The following is a 17,090-nucleotide window of genomic DNA, read 5'->3' as shown; positions in this document are numbered from 1 at the left end:
TATATTTAAATATAATTAATTCATTAAAATGTTGTAATTGCAATCTTGCAGGTTTTCAACAAAAACATAATGAAAATGCCTTGAAATTTCCGAGTTTTGAAACCTTCCGCTTTGAAACTTAAGGATTACCACTATCTTGTCTCGGAACTTCATCACATTGCGAATAGTTCACTTTGGACGTGTAAACCTAAAAGATTGCAAGAACCTTGCCATTGGGGTCACAAACTCGAGGCAGTTTTTCAAGTGGAAGGATGTGGTATTCGGTAAGGAAAAAGGTATTGTATGAAGTGAGATGGTGTATGGATATTTTCACCCAAAAAAGAGAGAGAGAGAGAGTGTGTATGTGTGTGTATGTCCACCAGATGTCAAGGGGGCGAGAAAGGAGCGACAAAATGTACACAGAGATGGGCTGAGGCCGAAGGAATCTGCGGATATATATGTATGGGGGTGACACGTGGAAGGAGCACGTGACAGGGAGGCCACGTGGGGCGATGAAGTATTTATTCGTTCCCGTTGTTTATAAATCTTCTCCTTCTTCTTGTTTGTTCGTTTCGTTTTCGTGGATAAAATTCTTCGTCGCCTCCATCGCCACAAACTCGAGGCATTAAGGAAAAAGGTATTGTATGAAGAGAGATGGTGTATGCATACTTTCACCCAAAAAAAAGAGAGAGAGAGAGTGTGTGTATGTGTTGGATGATGAGTGGAGGTGTGTCCACCAGATGTGAAGGGACAAAATGTACACAAATGGACTGAGGCCGAAGGAATCTGCGTATATATATATATATATATGGGACAAAAGCACGGGGTGACACGTGGAAGGAGGAGGTGGTAGCACGTGACAAGGAGGCCAGGTGGGACGATGAAAGAAGGAAAGCGGTATTTATTCGTTCCCATTGTTCATAAACTTCTTCTTTCTGCTTCTGCTGCTTCTTGTTTGTTGGTTTCGTTTTTGTGGATAAAACTCATCGCCATACCTCTACCTCCCTTCCCTTCTTCTTCCATGTCTACCCTTTTGAACAACCAAAATGGCACTTTTCTTCTTTTTCTTCTTTGACACTCTTGTGCTTGCTAGCTTTCCCCATTCCTTTCGTAGTTTTGGAGACAAAGCAAGTAATTAACCAAAGGTGATCTGAGCTTCCTTTTCTTTAAGGTCGGACAACAAGTCATAGCTTCCAATGCCTTGTCCAAAAGGAAAGTTTGACTGTCTAATTCTCCTTCTAGATGCCTTCTTTTTCTTACTACGGTGTTCCTCTTCTTGATGTTCCTCATTTACTTCTTCCTTGCTTTCTTCTTCTTCTTTTACTTTACCACGCCCCCGTTTAGCCATCATTACCTCTCTTTCCTCATCCCTTGAAGAAGCTTCTAACAAGGATGCTTGTTTTTCTTCTTTCTTTCTCAATCTAGGACACTTGGGGCAATAGTGACCTTTTTCATTACATTCATAGCAAGTGACCCCACTCTTATCTCAAGGCCTATCTTCACTCTTTGGTGCTCTAGGTTGTCCTGCATTAACGAAATGCAATTTCAAATCAGCAAACTCTGCCATCAATTGGGAGATATTATGATCTAACTCAGAGGACTTTGGTACCTAAGGAGTCCCCATTACCTCCACCTTAGAAGTTGAAGCTGTTGAAGACACAAAAGAGGATTCGATCTTTAGAGAAGCTTCTTTCTTGGTCGCAATGCGAAGTGCCTCCACGTATGTTGTTGGATCTTTACTCATTACTTTTGAACAAAGACGAGGCTCCAAAGCCATAACAAATTTGCTCATCTTTAAGTGCTCTGGACATCCCTACGAGACTTTGAGGGGTCGGTGATGTAGATGCCGCAGCTCGCAAAGCTGCCCTTTCATACTTTGTCCATAAAGTTTCATATCGGATTGCCAAGGCAGAGACCATCTCACCCTCTCCTTGATGAAACCGGTCCAACTGGAACATCAAAGCATTTGTCGACTCCACTACCCCAAATCTCTGCTTCATTGGAGCCACCACTTGGTCCTAGTCCTCCTTGGTAGAGTCTGGCAAGGCCTCATGCCAACTCAAGGCGACACCTTCAAGAAAATCAAGCAAAATCTCTGCCCGATCCTTCATGGACCATCTAGAAAGCCGACATCCTCGAATAAAATCCTAAAGATAAGACTTTGGGTCTTCCCCTTGGGTCCCTCGAAACACTGGAATCTTCACCATGATGAAACACAAAAGGGAAACACCAAGATCCAAATAATATCCCAAACAAGATCCCACAGAGCCTTAGTATACCAAGACCAACTTATTATGCATAACCACTTGTTGAAAACCCTCCAAAATGTGATCCTCAACAAAATCTTCAAAAATAAGCAACCAACCAGCACCATGAAAACATTGCGTATACATGCATTCAAGAATCACCCTTGTCACAATTGGAAGTGCACATAACAACTTCAAGATATTGTACTCTTCATCATTTGCATAGCAAAAGAACTTAAAAGCATTGAGAATCACCACTCCACTGTTATAGTCAAAAACTACCCAAAGACTCAACTCTTCTTCACACCAAGCTCCCCAATCTATCCTTGTGTTTGCTGACGGTGTTGTCGATTCACCAACATATTCAAGAGTGCAAACATAAAGGATATGATCATGATGACCGTGCGAATAGCTTGAGCATCACCTTCACAATCTTCTAGTTCTCTTAAACGGGTTGCAATCTCTTCTAATGGAGTTCTTCCAGGCATCTTCTTTATCACATCAGAAAACACATGCCTATACTAGGCATAACATGCAATCAAGTACACCCGAGACTGTTTAGTAAGGTGGGATGAATCCAATACCAAACATACCCGGCGTCTCCACCAAAAGATGTGACATGAAGTTGGGGGTAATAAACTTCATGCACCTCTTCACTTCCTGCTACTTTCCAACTAAGTGATAGAGATATTAATCACTGGGAAAGGGACATTAAAAAGAAGCTTTTATACCAAGATACCACTCCATACTATCCTCCCTTATATGAGAATGAAGATGGTAACATCCCAAGTGATGTTGTACTCAAGCATAGGGAGAAGGAAAGGATCAGCAGAGGCCATAATCTCAGCAAGCCGGTTTGCGCCAAAGAGAAGAGTGATACGTTGTTGAAAGAAGATCTTGCAGCTGAAGATGACATGAACTGATATATATCGAGGAGTTTGAAGGGGTTGATTGGGTTGGATGGGTAGGTTCCGAGGAAACATTGCAACTCCTTCATAGACACCTTTACACTTAGCTCAAAATACTCTCCAAACTGTCATAAGACACAGAGACCCATAACTTTCAATAGAGACATGATATAAAATATTCAATCACAATTGAGATGTGCCTTGAAATGAGCTTCGCTCTGATATAAGTTTCGTAAGAAACAGAGAAGCGATCGGAAAGATATGGGCAGTTTACTGGATGGGGGTAAAAACTGTCTAAAAAAGAAACAGTCACAGATAGAGAGTCATAGATTTTTGGTTTAATATGTAATACAATAACTAAAGACATAGGAGAATACTACCTCCATGCTTAGACTTCATCAACGATCCAAGTCCCATAGAGGTCGCCTAGGAGGGAAGGAAGAGCCCCCTTTGTGGCTTGGGATATAGATAAACCATGTATGCGCAATGAGCGGCCGAATAGACAACACTTTTGAGCACTTTGGAAGTCTAGAAAACAATGGAAAAAAAGGGAAGAGACACTCAAGAGAGAGAGCCTGAAGTGACCTTCATTACCAATAGAGTGAGACTCCACTCCAATGCAACTCAAAATACTACAAACAAAAGGGAGAAGAAGAGGTTTCATACGTACACATACGTACAAGAGGAAGCGGAAGCTCCAAGACTACTCATAGAGAGAGATGGACTCAAGAGTCTACATAAGAGAATATCTACAAGAGGGAGAGAAGGCTCATAGAAGAGGCTTGAGGAGACTAGAGCTATAGAAACATGAGGCCTAATGGTGGAAGAGATGATGAACAAGGGAGAGGAGGGCTTCTTTTATAGAGATTTTATCACCCTCATTCACCCATTTACAATTGCTACCTGTAGATTCCTTTTCCCATCAATCACATAAGCCCGTATGTCACCATCCATGTCCTTTTTGGCTACTCTTGCCATGTGTCCCATCAAAATATGCTCAAGACTCTTAAAATATTGAGAAAGTTAAGAGTCTCTCCACATGGAGCCCATAGGGACTCTCTCTTTTCCATATGTTCACATCCTCCTTATTCCACATAAGAATTCTAGAAGGATTCCTCTTGACTCCACACTCCTCCACATGCCTTCCACACGCTTCTTCCACACGCTTGGCATGTGGCCTCTCTTATATTATTGGAACACATGGACATGAGTCCACCTCTTTATATGACTCACTCTTCCTATTTTCTAAAAACCCCATAATATCCCATACACAAATAACTCTCACCCCATACCAAGGTATTTATCATTCATGCACATGGTATTTACAATGATCCATTCCACTCATCCTCTCAATCCCATACAATATCTTAGAAAATAGAAACAAGTGAGAGCTGCTAACCTATCACTTGATACTCAAACTCTTATCAAACATAGAATAAAACAATACCAATGCTAAATAAAAAATATCAAATTTTGGCGTCACACTATGCCAGGTATCCATCAAAGGGATCCTCTCTTCTCCTTGCCATGGCATTTGATTTTGATTCATTCAAAGAAGCGACTTCTTGCATTCACGCATGGATTTCACCGATTTGATTCATGATTTGAGTGCTGATTGAAAGCACCTACAATTTCTGCCATTCAAGGCAACAAAGGACAGATGCAAACGGGATCTGCATTGTTGTTGGATTGCTCGATTGAAACAAGAGGACAAAAATGGTGCAAAGAGGATCTATGGCAAGAGTAGACAAGTTGGCATCATTGGATTGTCAGATCAAACTAGAGAAGAAAACAGATCGCGGTTGTCGAGCGATGAAGGAAAGATACCAAGACAGTCTACGTTGTCATCCACATGACCAATCAACCCAATAAGGGTGTTTCGAATATCGAGGTCAATAAGCAAGGATTGGAAACATGCAACATGCAGCGTACCAATTTGTGGGAAGGACAAGTGCAAGACGGTCAGATTCAGTGTATTGCCTATAGACATAATTCTGTTGGCGCCATACCTTCAAGAGTTGAAGATGATGGAACATGCAAAGGATATGGATGATCAAACTCCACTCGGAGAGACAGTGAAAGGAGCGGGGGCATATTGCTCACCCAGGTGCAAACTAAACAGGGGGTTGACTCTTACGATGAAAGAAACAACGTATTGAAGCCAATGGAGATGGATCAAATGAAAGGCAAGAGTTTGGAAATATACAAGATTAAGAGAAGGCACACTAAAGTGAGCATTGTGATGCAAACATTCTGAAGTGAGCATTGTGATGCAAACACACACACATGAACAAACACATAGGCCTTAGACATAAAGGGTTATTTTTTAATGTTTTTGGCTTTTTAAAACTTATGTTCTTAAAAAAAGTAAAGACATATACACATATAGTTTATATGTAGCACATATGCATGCAATCCTACATAAAATATTTTTTCCAACGAAAAGCAATGCTATCATGACCTTGAGACTTGACAAAGGTGGATCCCTAACCCGTCCTAGGCGGGTCATGCTACTTGTGAAGGGTAAACCAAAGGATGACCCATGTGGTAGATTAGAATGAGCAAGTTGTACATGGAGATACTACATGGAATTGTAGGCCTGAAACCAAAAAGGTATTTCTTTCACACACAAAGTCACCACTTAATCAATTGGAGAAGAAGAACACCATCACACCATGAAAACGACAGCAGACTGGGTACAATCTCCCCCCCTAGATGAGTGGCTCACGCTTCCCCGTCTAAAGTATTTATGATATTTCATAAAAGCACTAAGGAGCCAAAATTATCCCTCTCATCCAAAAATGAGGGATTTGCTTTTTAGGGGCCAAAATGAATTATGTCCACTATAAAATATATTGCTCAAACTTGCGATAATAAAGCAAATACAAAATTGGCCCATGGCCATACATAATGCGCAGTGCGACACCTCGATCGATACCCTCGCACTAACTCCAATCCTCGCTATGAGTTCCATCACCTGTACTCAAGCCGCCAATTGCATTAGTTATTAACAATCGATTGAACGAATCACCGAATCAACCGATCCCAGCATAACCGCGCTCAAAGAAGAATAATCAAGCACAACACCAATAACACTAGCGACATCAGTATTAACATGGAATCACCCACAATACCGACCATCTAGCATGGCAAAACACAAGCTAGTCAGGTGTCCCCAACTAACCACACAAAGTATCCACTAGGACCCCCGCCGCGTCTGGTGTGCTCCTATGGAGTACTTTGCCATAGTCACACTTGACTAAAATAATAATGTCCAAAGCAAGATATATATCAGAAATATAATTTCTGTAACAAGGCGACCCACGTTCATTTCCCACCAGCACGAAGTATGTTTTCACATGGAGATTACTGCGTGACATTGCAGGCCAAACCAATGAACGCATGAAGTACATTTTTGTTCATAATTGAGTCATAGATATGTGGCCAATCAATAAATGGTGGTTTGCGTTGTAAGTGCAGGAGACCAATGCCTATGCTTATTGGTCATATTTGGGCCTTGAAAAGTTCAAGATGGTACTATCAAAAGGGTAGGTTTGGTTGAGTTGAAGAAATGCAATGCCCAATTAATACATTTCTAGTGTTTCAGAATTTGATAAACAAGTTGGCAACGTCTTGGGAGTGTGATTGGCTATGGTTAGATAGTTTAGGGCGCACAATTTATGAAGCATGGATATAGGGAGCCATTTGATGGGTCGAACGTGGAAGGCTTGGGGGATCGCCACTTCAACAAAAATGATTGGAATTTGTGAACCCAATGGCAAGGTTCTTGTAATTTTTTAGGTTTCGAGGTCCCTATTAAGTAGAATGTAGGCGATGTGTGGTTGGAATTTGTGGACCCAATGGCAAGGTTCTTGTAATTTTTTTGGTTTCGAGGTCGAAATTGACCTATCAAGTAGAATGTTGGTGATGTGATGACATTCAAGAATAAGAGAGTGGTAACCCTTAAGTTTGAAAAAGGGAAGGTTTCAAAGCCTACAAATTTCAAGGCATTTTAATTATATTTTTCCTACAGGTATTTTGAACCTATAAGAACTAGAAATTGTATATAATTAAAAATATAATTAATTCATAAAAATGCTTTTAATTACAAGATTATAATTAAAAATATTATAATTACAATCTTGTGTGTTTTTTTTACAAGAAAGAATTAGAAGATTTTATCGTTTTTATTATATTTAAATATAATTAATTCATTAAAATGTTGTAATTGCAATCTTGCACGTTTTCAACAAAAACATAATTAAAATGCGTTGAAATTTCCGAGTTTTGAAACCTTCCACTTTGAAACTTAAGGATTACCACTATCTTGTCCTAGAACTTCATCACATTGCCAATAGGTCACTTTGGACGTGGAAACCTAAAAGATTGCAAGAACCTTGCCATTGAGGTCACAAACTCGAGGCAGTTTTTCAAGTGGAAGGATGTGGTATTCGGTAAGGAAAAAGGTATTGTATGAAGAGAGATGGTGTATGGATATTTTCACCCAAAAAAGAGAGAGAGAGAGAGTGTGTATGTCCACCAGATGTCAAGGGGGCGAGAAAGGAGCGACAAAATGTACATAGATGGGCTGAGGCCGAAGGAATCTGCGGATATATATGTATGGGGGTGACATGTGGAAGAAGGAGCACGTGACAGGGAGGCCACGTGGGGCGATGAAGTATTTATTCGTTCCCGTTGTTTATAAATCTTCTCCTTCTGCTTGTTTGTTCGTTTCGTTTTTGTGGATAAAATTCTTCGTCGCCTCCATCGCCACAAACTCGAGGCGTTAAGGAAAAAGGTATTGTATGAAGAGAGAGATGGTGTATGCATACTGTCACCCAAAAAAAAGAGAGAGAGAATGTGTGTATGTGTTGGATGATGAGGAAGGGGGCGAAAAAGGAGCGACAAAATGTACACAAAAATGGACTGAGGCCGAAGGAATCTGCGTATATATATATATATATATGGGACAAAAGCACGGGGTGACACGTGGAAGGAGGAGGTGGTAGCACGTGACAAGGAGGCCAGGTGGTATTTATTCGTTCCCATGGTTCATAAACTTCTTCTTTCTGCTTCTGCTGCTTCTTGTTTGTTGGTTTCGTTTTTGTGGATAAAACTCATCGTCTTCTCCATCGCCATACCTCCGGACCTCGACCTCCCTTCCATGTCTACCCTTCTAATCTTCCACCATCCTCGCTGCTCTCGCCTCTCCCTCGCCATTTCCATCTTCTTCGCTTCCTCCTTTTGCTTCTCCCTCCTCCTCTCCTTCCTCCTTCGCCTCCCTTGCCATGGCTTTTCTCCGCATACCGCCTCTCCCTCATCCCTCCTCAGCGAAGAATTTTTATTTCCCGCCCCATTCTCCATCAATCCTCCCTTTGATGCCTCGCCGCACGCCTATCCCTCCACCGCCGCCACCGACCTTTCGCACATTGTCTTCGGCATCGCTGCTTCCTCGCGCTTATGGAAACAGCGGAAAGAATACGTCAAGTTATGGTGGCGACAAGATCGTATGAGAGGCTTTGCGTGGCTGGATGCTCCGATCAACAAGAAAGAGTGGGACAAGTCTCTTCCGCCCTGGAGACTCTCCGAAAACGTCAATCGCTTCAAATACACCAACAAGCTCGGCCGGAAGTCTGCAATTCGAATTTCTCGTATAGTCTCAGAGACTTTCCGCCTGAAACTACCTGATGTGCATTGGTTCGTGATGGGAGACGACGACACTGTGTTTATCCCTGAGAATCTTGTGAGTGTCCTCTCTAAATATGATCATCGTCAGCACTATTATATCGGCAGCAGCTCCGAGAGCCATCTCCAGAACATAAATTTCTCTTACAACATGGCATTCGGTGGGGGTGGGTTCGCCATAAGCTATCCATTGGCGGAAGCTTTGGAGAAGCGACAGGACGAATGTCTGAATAGGTACCCTGCTTTGTATGGAAGCGACGATCGGATACAAGCTTGCATGGCGGAGCTGGGGTTTCCACTCACGAAAGAGCCCGGCTTCCATCAGGTGAAATGGTTAATTAGTTTGAGTTCTTTCTTGTTCCTCTGCCTAATGCTAAGTTAGAGTTTTTGCTTCGGTTTCGTGAGACGATGCTTGAGGTGTGCCTCAGCGGGGGTTTGTAAAGTCGTAGACGATAATTGCGCGCATTGGAAGGTGATTCCTGTATGGATATCATTATCGACGTTGTAAGTCGATGGCTGCGATGGCAATTTGTACGCAGGAATTTGGGATTGTGCGGTGATTGACGGGGTCAATCACCGTTTGATTGCTGGTTCAACGATGATTAAGTCGATGCTTTTAGAGATTGTTCGATGATTGGGGTGCTCAATGCCTTAATGAAGAGAAAAATCGTCGTTTTCTACGCGGATTGCCGGTTCAACGATGACACCAATGAGGAAAATCGATGCTGTTGGAAATTGTTCGATGATTGTCGTAGAGTGCTCATGAGAGCTGACGATACCGATGTGGCTGTTTCAGTTTGATGTTCGTGGCAATTTGTTCGGCCTTCTCGCCGCTCATCCCGTCACCCCTGCCGTATCCTTTCACCATTTTGATGCCCTGGAGCCCCTGTTTCCCAATCGCTCTTGCTTGCAGAGCCTGCAGCATCTCGACAAAGCTACACAGGCCGATCCAGCCGGCTTATTGCAACAGTCAATTTGCTACGACCCTGCGCGGCAATGGTCCATTTCAATATCCTGGGGCTTCGCCGTGCAGATCTATCGTGGCATCATCCCCGCCCGTGAACTGGAGATGCCCTCTCGCACCTTCTACAACTGGCACAGGAAAGTGGCCGACGATAAATCCTTTGTGTTTAATACCAGGCCTGTGTCCAAGAATCCGTGTACGAAACCTGTGATTTGGTACATGAGCGATATGAGCTTTAATAGATCGAGCGGCAGGATCGTGAGCGATCATACTGAGAAGAAGGATAAGCGCCCGCCCGAATGCAGGTGGAAGATGCCGTCGCCGGAGGCCATCGATTCTGTGAGAGTCGTGAAGCAGAGGGACGACAAGATGTGGGAGAAGGTGCGTGAAGTCTTTCTGCAAAGCACATCGTTTTAGCTGTGGCAGCCAAAACGAAAGCATTGTTTGGCACTTGAAAGACTGAAAAGCATGCGATTTTTGCTGGATTTGTGTCTACGTCGGTCGGAATGAGTTACATTTGCTGGCACCGCGTCGAAATGAATGCGATACACGGACTTCCTTCCAGAATCCAGACCACTGTTGTGTCGGGGAAGATGACGGTTTTTGATGCATTTTTGTGCGGACAGATGAGTGTCGTCTTTCCTGATAGTACAGTGGTTATGTCCGGAATTATCAAGGAATTTCATCTGGCAGCACAACATCTAGGCTCTGTGATCATCGATTCAAACGCTTCCGTTAGGCGTTGTGTTGTCAAATATCTCGCTTGCATCCTACGGTTTACCACCTGTGACTGTAAAAACACGGCATTGTTATAGCATCGGATGCTTGTTATCCCTGTCCTTGTAAGAACAAATATCAATTTAGCAAAGGAAGGAATATGTACTGCTCCTCTGCCAAGCTAGTAGTGCGATGCACACACCGAAAGTGAGTGAAAGTAGTTCGCGATTATGCGCAGGCACCTCGAAGGAAGTGCTGCAGAGTGGTGCCACCGCCCTCCTCCACCACCGCAAAGCTCATCAAAAGCTTGCAGATCGACGTGCAAGACTGCGACCTCGGGGAAATTGCCTCAGCCTAGAATGATTCAACGCATGCGATTAACTTTTCTCGATTTCCACACCAACACAATCCCCTCTGAGGTGAGCCGCTGTCGCTGTGAATTTATGGATGGTGGATCGGATCACTGCTGCAAAGTTCCCCGATGTCGCTTTACACGTTAATCTTGACGATGCTTTTCAATTTTCGATTCTTATGTCTCAGGAAACAGCTCTCCTTCCATGATTCATCCATCAGCCATCTGCTGGTATCGACTACACACTTCATTTATCGTCGTAAGATCATGGTCTTCGCCTCAGACATCCAAAATTTTAGAGATTTGCCTTGCAAATTTGACATCATATCTTCAACAGCGGTAAGGACCTTAAATTGTATCTTCAACTGTGGGCAACTGCAGACTTCCATCCGTTCATTTCTCATATTTATCCAAGTGCTAAAATTCTGAAGATTTTAGAATGGTTTCAACATGCACCTTAAACAAGAGTCACTCTCGTAACCAACAAGTTTGCTCACCGAGAGCGGCACAAACTCAAGAGACTCCCTCAAATCTTTGTTAAAGGTTGGAAATTCACTTGCATAGATATATCTATGTATGTACATGGCCATCCACACATCGAGCAAAACATGGTGCCAACCAAATACAATCTCTGAGTAGCAAAAAGTGGCATAGGTATATGTAGATGAAATAAACATTCACTACGGATATCATGTGAAAATTATCCACGCTCATATATCAGGCAGTTTCATTATCCACGCTCATGTAGTAAGCATGAAACTTCGATGAACTTTGCAAAAGTTCATAGGGTGGAGTGTGATCCTTCACACCCCATGACATACACTCACTCGTTCATGGTCTTTTGTAATTGCATCAATTATAGTCTCCACGTTTTTTGTACATACCATTTTGAAGTTAGTAGTATCTTGGTATGACCTTTCAATTTTGATCTTTGCTTGTGTGGTTGGGTCGGTGGGTGGCTGGGTGTCATAAGAGGCTATTTCAATTATTTTAATTGTGATGACTTCATAAGTTTCATAATTGAACCACATTAAGTGTCATCATTGGCTACCTAATTTTTTTTGGTTAGCCTGATGAGCACCTATTTGTATACCTAGTATTGATTTTGTTAGCACTGGCTTCCAGGCAACGCTCTAGTTACATTTTTGTTAAAAAGGGTCCCACACACTTTGTTACCAAGTGGCTCCCTTCTATTTTGGTTCTCTCTCACTCACACACACACACTCTTTTTTTTAACGAACTCTTTTTCTCTCTTTCTCTCTCTCTCTCTCTCACACACACACACACACACACACACACACACGCATGCACGCACACATGCACACACAAAGAGTTTGCAAATCATTCGAACTTTCCTATACACGGGCTTCCATCATAGGTGTTGCAAATTAATCATTCATTCATCTTGACAATGGTTTTCCTTTGACAGAACCAATTTGAAGGTAGTGCTCACGAGTACTTGTATTCACTTGTTTTCTATGGATCACATTTGGCCTTGGTATATTTCTTTAAAAGTGGATTTTTCAATATTTTTATTAGTTGTGGTATTTGAAAACCATTTGTATGGAATTCTTTTATTAGTTTACAAATTTGTTTTATCACATCTCTTTTATCATTGCTTATGTAATGGTTGAATCTATGATATTATGACATTATATGAATATGAGCTAGGTCTATTTGATTATTTCCAAATGAACTTTGTTATTTTGAATGGAATACTCTCTCTTTTGTCATACTTTGTGACGTTATATGTTCCGACGCTAGTTGTCATGACCAAAAATTAGTATTTAAGAAAGTTGTTCATGAATCTATCAAATCTCATCTTCCAATCCTCATCAATCTTTTAAAGAATGAGAATTCAAAATAGAAGAGGTAGAGGTTACACCACATTGGTGAATCACATAGGTATTTCTCTTACTTGCTTCCACACTTTATCCCTAGGCGAATAAACATGTTTTTGGTGAGCTAGTTTGTTATATTTATAATGTCATGCTTTTTAAACTTTAAACCTGTTCTATCGCTTTTGTTTATTCACTTCCCATTCATTGGTTTATCTATGTCATTTGGTAATACAATGTATTTTTTCTTTTTTGTTTTGAATGCTAATATTATATTTTGCAACCCATTCTCCCTCGTCAATGGAATTGCCTCATAGCATTTTGTTATGTCTGTTGATATGACACTATAAATATGCTTGGGCAACCTTATTCACATAGCATAAATATAATTCTCTTGTCAATCCTCTATTAGTCATTTCATTCTAGTCAGGTTGTCTTGAGAGTCGACTTGATTTTTGCAATTAATCAAGTTTTTGCATAATTGGTCTAGGTCACCAATGAGGATTTTAATCATGAATCTCCTCACTAGCTAGGCTTGGACATATGATTTTTGCAAATTGATTCCATGTGGATATCAATTCTTCTTTTACTTCTTGAAGGTTGTTTGGTCTTAATGGTATATGATTCAATGCTTTTTTAATCATTTCCCATAGACTTACGTCTTGGATTAGTTTTAAGTCACAATGACCAACCTCATTCTTGTTGAATGGCCTTAGCCATTTTGATTTGCATGGACATTCTATTTTCTCATTGATATGAAATTTAGAAAATGTTTCGTTTAGTTAATATATCTTTATTTGTATATTTTGTGTAATTTCCATCCGAAGCCAACATTATCTCATGTTTTCATGTCTAATTTCACATTGGATTTTTGAACCACTTTTTCAAACAATAACTTTATAGAGATGGAATCTAACATTCCATTGACAAATAGTATGTGAAAATATAGTAATTGAGATTTTTCATTCTTTTCAAAACCAACATGACCATGTGGTAAATGAATAACACCCTCGTAATACCTCTGCCTCCTTCCTCGTGATCCATCTAAGTCTGCAGTCAATTCTACAATCATCGTATCCTTAAGTTGTCATCAGCTAAAGCATGCTTAGTTGATGTAATGGAGTGAGATATTGATGCCTTTCCATACCCCCTCCCTTTACCATAACTGGAGGACTAAACTGGGAAACCTATATTCGTGACAAAACGTCTAGTTGATGATGGTGGAGTGGTTTTCTTTGGTTTGCGTTTTCCTCATATGGCTCCCTGTACTCTCCCATATCCTCTGCCATAGTATGCCGGCTTTGGGCAAAAAGGTGTTTTTTCTTTTCTAATCTGGTCATCCTCGTAAAATGTGATGTGTCAAGCACGTTTGTATAAATTGGATTTCTTTTCGATCTACCCAAGGAAAGAGATCTACGTTTTGGTCACAACAAAGACTGTTCCATCCTTGTTTTATGTACTCTCTGAAGAACTAAGCAAAGACTATCGATGGCTTGAATATTGGTCTTGCATCATTCACAAACCACATGATTTAGCATCGGCATTAACTTTATAGGACTCCTAGTTAATCAAGGAATCTATGTTATTCAACAAGAACCATGCTGCATGGTCAAACAAAAAATGGTATGATTTGCATCTCTTTGTTTTTAGGCATAGGTATTTTATATATGGACGTAGATAGTTCCATGTTTCATTCAAATGTTTGTTTTCTTTTTTTCCACTCTCTACCTTGCAAGTTTTGACTCGTGAGAACATGCCATTTGGACATGCACATCGATCAGCATTGGAATGGCTCATATTGAAGCCTGTTGTCAGTTTGTAGTTTTCATCAATCACACATTCTTAAGCCTTTGCTAAATCTTTGTAGTGCTCCTTAAATTCCCTTCCTTTTGTTTTGGAAGTCTCCCATTATTTCCCACATGTCATATGGAATTTCACTAGGCTTAATGGTGAGCTATCGAGAGCTTGGGGCGCCAACTCCCTTTAAACACTTATTTTATTAATTTTGGACTTGTCAATGTACAAATTCATTTTTATGGATACTTTTGGACTAGATTTAGGATAAAATTTAAGAAAAAACCACTCTTCAAAAAAAAGATGAAAACATAAAAACAAGCAAATTTTAAGAGTTTTTTAAAAGAAATCAAATCAAAATTATAAAATTTAGCGTGACACACTTTAATACATAAAAGACATTTGGAAACTCTCATTAATAGTTACATTAAAAGACTTGATATTTACTTAATTTATTATAATTAAAATTAGTAAACATAATTTAAATACATTAATAAATTAATGTATGTATGTATGGCCCATGCATGGCATTAATTTACTATAAGACTCCTGTAATGTATGTATGTATGTATGGCCCATGTATGACATTAATATACCATAAGAGTCCTCTAAAATCTTCAAGATATCGTAATGGTATTAATAAACACCTATTGAGTGTTTAAAAACTCTAAAATCTCGTAGATATGGCATCACACATGATGTTACACATGCATGCATGGAACGTACATGTCCTTGGTTCATCGATGGAAGGCCATTGATACATATGGTGGGACTGGTGCAATGCACTTGTCCACGTGGCATAGGCATGCCCGTGAGGCTTTTAGTTGATTCGTGTCTGTGTGGGATTCACGCTGCGATTGTTGACGGAGGGGAGGGAGGGGGAAAGAAAGAAAGGGAGAGAGGTAAGAAAGAGAGGAAAAGAAAGATGAAAGGGGAGGGCAGGGAGAAAGAAAGGGAAGGGAAGGAGAAGGGGCAGGGAAGAGGAGAGAGAGAGAGAGAGAGAGAGAGAGAGAGAGGGGGGGGGGAAGGGAAGGACAGGGTGAGGAATGGGGAAAGCGGAAAGGAGGGGAGGGAGGAAGGAGAGGGGAATGGGGATGGGGAGGGGAAGGGGAAGGGAGGGGATGCAAGGGATAAGGGGAGGGGAGGGGGAAGGAGAGGGGAGAGGTGAGGAGGGGAAGGAGTGGGGAGGGGGACTCCTTAATGCATGCTCTGGCAGCCATGGCCGCTAAGCTTAGGCCTAATGCATGCTCTTGGAAGGGGAGAGGAGGGGTGAGGAAAGGAAGGAGAGGGGAGAGGGATAACAAATACATGCACTAGCGATCGTAGCCGCCAAGCACCTCTGCAAAAAATAAGAAAATAAAATAAATTAATAAATATATATTTTGCACAGGTGCTTGGCGGCCGCGGCCGCCCAATTAGTGTTTTGGATTCGAAGGGAAGGGGTGAAGAAAAGAGAGAGGGGAGGGAGAAGAGAGAGGGAGCACGGAAGGGAAGAGAAGAGAGGGAGAGGGGAGAGGAAGAAGAGGGAGAGGGGAGGGAGAAAAGAGAGGGAGAAGGGAAGAAGATATCGCCCAAAAAGAAAGAAAAAAAGGGAAGAAGATAGAGAGGGGAGGGAGAAGATAGATGGAGAGGGGAGTGGAAGGGAAGAGAGCGAGAAGAGAGAGGGAGAGGGGAGAGAAAGAAGAGGGAAGAGAGGAAGGAGAGGGGATGGGGGGGAGAAGGGAGAGGGACCAGAAGAAGATGGGAGAGGAAGGGGAAATTGAAGGGAGGGAAATGTGAGAGGCTATATATAAGCCATGGAACCCTAAAGTTTTGAGTTTCCCTCTCCCACCTTAGAATTCAAACGTGTCACTCTCTCTCCTTGCCATTCTCTCCCTTCTCTCTCCTAGAATTCAAACTTCCACTCCTTTCTCCTCTTCCCGTTTGAATTCAAAATTTTTAGGGTTTCATGCTTTATATATCATCATTCCCCTCCCATCTCCCTCCCCTCTCACATTTCCCTTCCCTCTCCCTCCCTTCGCTTTCCCCTTCCTCTCCCCTCTTTCTCTTTCCCATTTGGTCATGAGATTTGATAGCCGTCTAGACAAGCAGCTAGAAAAAAAGTTTATCGGCTATGGGAGGGACCATATCGAGTCAAAAAGAAGTTCACAAATGGAACCTATCAGCTTGAGGATGTTGATGGCATGGTGATACCTAGATGCACCAATGAGTATCGCCTTAAATTCTTCTATGCTCGACCACCTTGAGGGCCAACAGACCCTCTCTATCACTAGAGAGGATCAGCTAGGGGGGAAAGATGTGATGCCAAAAATTGATATTTTTAATTTGGCATAGATATTGTTTTTCTCTATGTTTTTGAAAAGAGTTTGAGTATCTAGTGATAGCCTAGCGGCTCTCACTTATTTCTATTTTCTAAGATATTGTATGGGATTGAGAGGATGAGTGGAATGGATCATTGTAAATACCATAGGTATGAATTAAAAATACCTTGGTATGGGGTGAGAGTTATTTATGTATGGGATATTATGGGGTTTTTAGAAAATAGAAAGAGTGAGTCATATAAAGAGGTGGGCTCATGTCCTCTTTGCAAGTGATAAGGGTCTCTAT

General features: G+C 41.5%; 1 protein-coding gene across 1 annotated transcript; it reads left to right on the top strand.

The window, feature by feature from the left end:
• Positions 1-8,180: 8,180 nt before the first annotated feature.
• LOC147881461 (uncharacterized) lies at positions 8,181-11,722 on the top strand. Its single transcript, XM_087402394.1, has 4 exons — positions 8,181-9,143; positions 9,615-10,163; positions 10,738-10,918; positions 11,040-11,722. Exons 1-3 carry the CDS (start codon positions 8,181-8,183, stop codon positions 10,855-10,857), a joined length of 1,632 nt encoding a protein of 543 aa, XP_087258520.1. The 3' UTR covers positions 10,858-10,918; positions 11,040-11,722.
• The last annotated feature ends 5,368 nt before the right edge of the window (positions 11,723-17,090 follow it).

The sequence above is a fragment of the Dipteris shenzhenensis genome, chromosome 31 (assembly GCF_047967505.1).
Source record: "Dipteris shenzhenensis isolate YYH24624 ecotype China chromosome 31, Dip_SZ_1.0, whole genome shotgun sequence".
In the NCBI taxonomy this organism is placed as follows: Eukaryota; Viridiplantae; Streptophyta; class Polypodiopsida; order Gleicheniales; family Dipteridaceae; genus Dipteris; species Dipteris shenzhenensis.
Note: the sequence above shows the minus strand (reverse complement) of the source record. Positions and strands in the feature narration are given on the sequence as shown.

Bases quoted from the DNA above. Each gene is read 5' to 3' on its own strand.
- LOC147881461 (XM_087402394.1), top strand. From the start codon at position 8,181: ATGGTTCATAAACTTCTTCTTTCTGCTTCTGCTGCTTCTTGTTTGTTG. The intron at 9,144-9,614 runs GTGAAATGGTTA...TGGCTGTTTCAG, and splicing joins AAGAGCCCGGCTTCCATCAG to TTTGATGTTCGTGGCAATTT. The intron at 10,164-10,737 runs GTGCGTGAAGTC...GATTATGCGCAG, and splicing joins ACGACAAGATGTGGGAGAAG to GCACCTCGAAGGAAGTGCTG.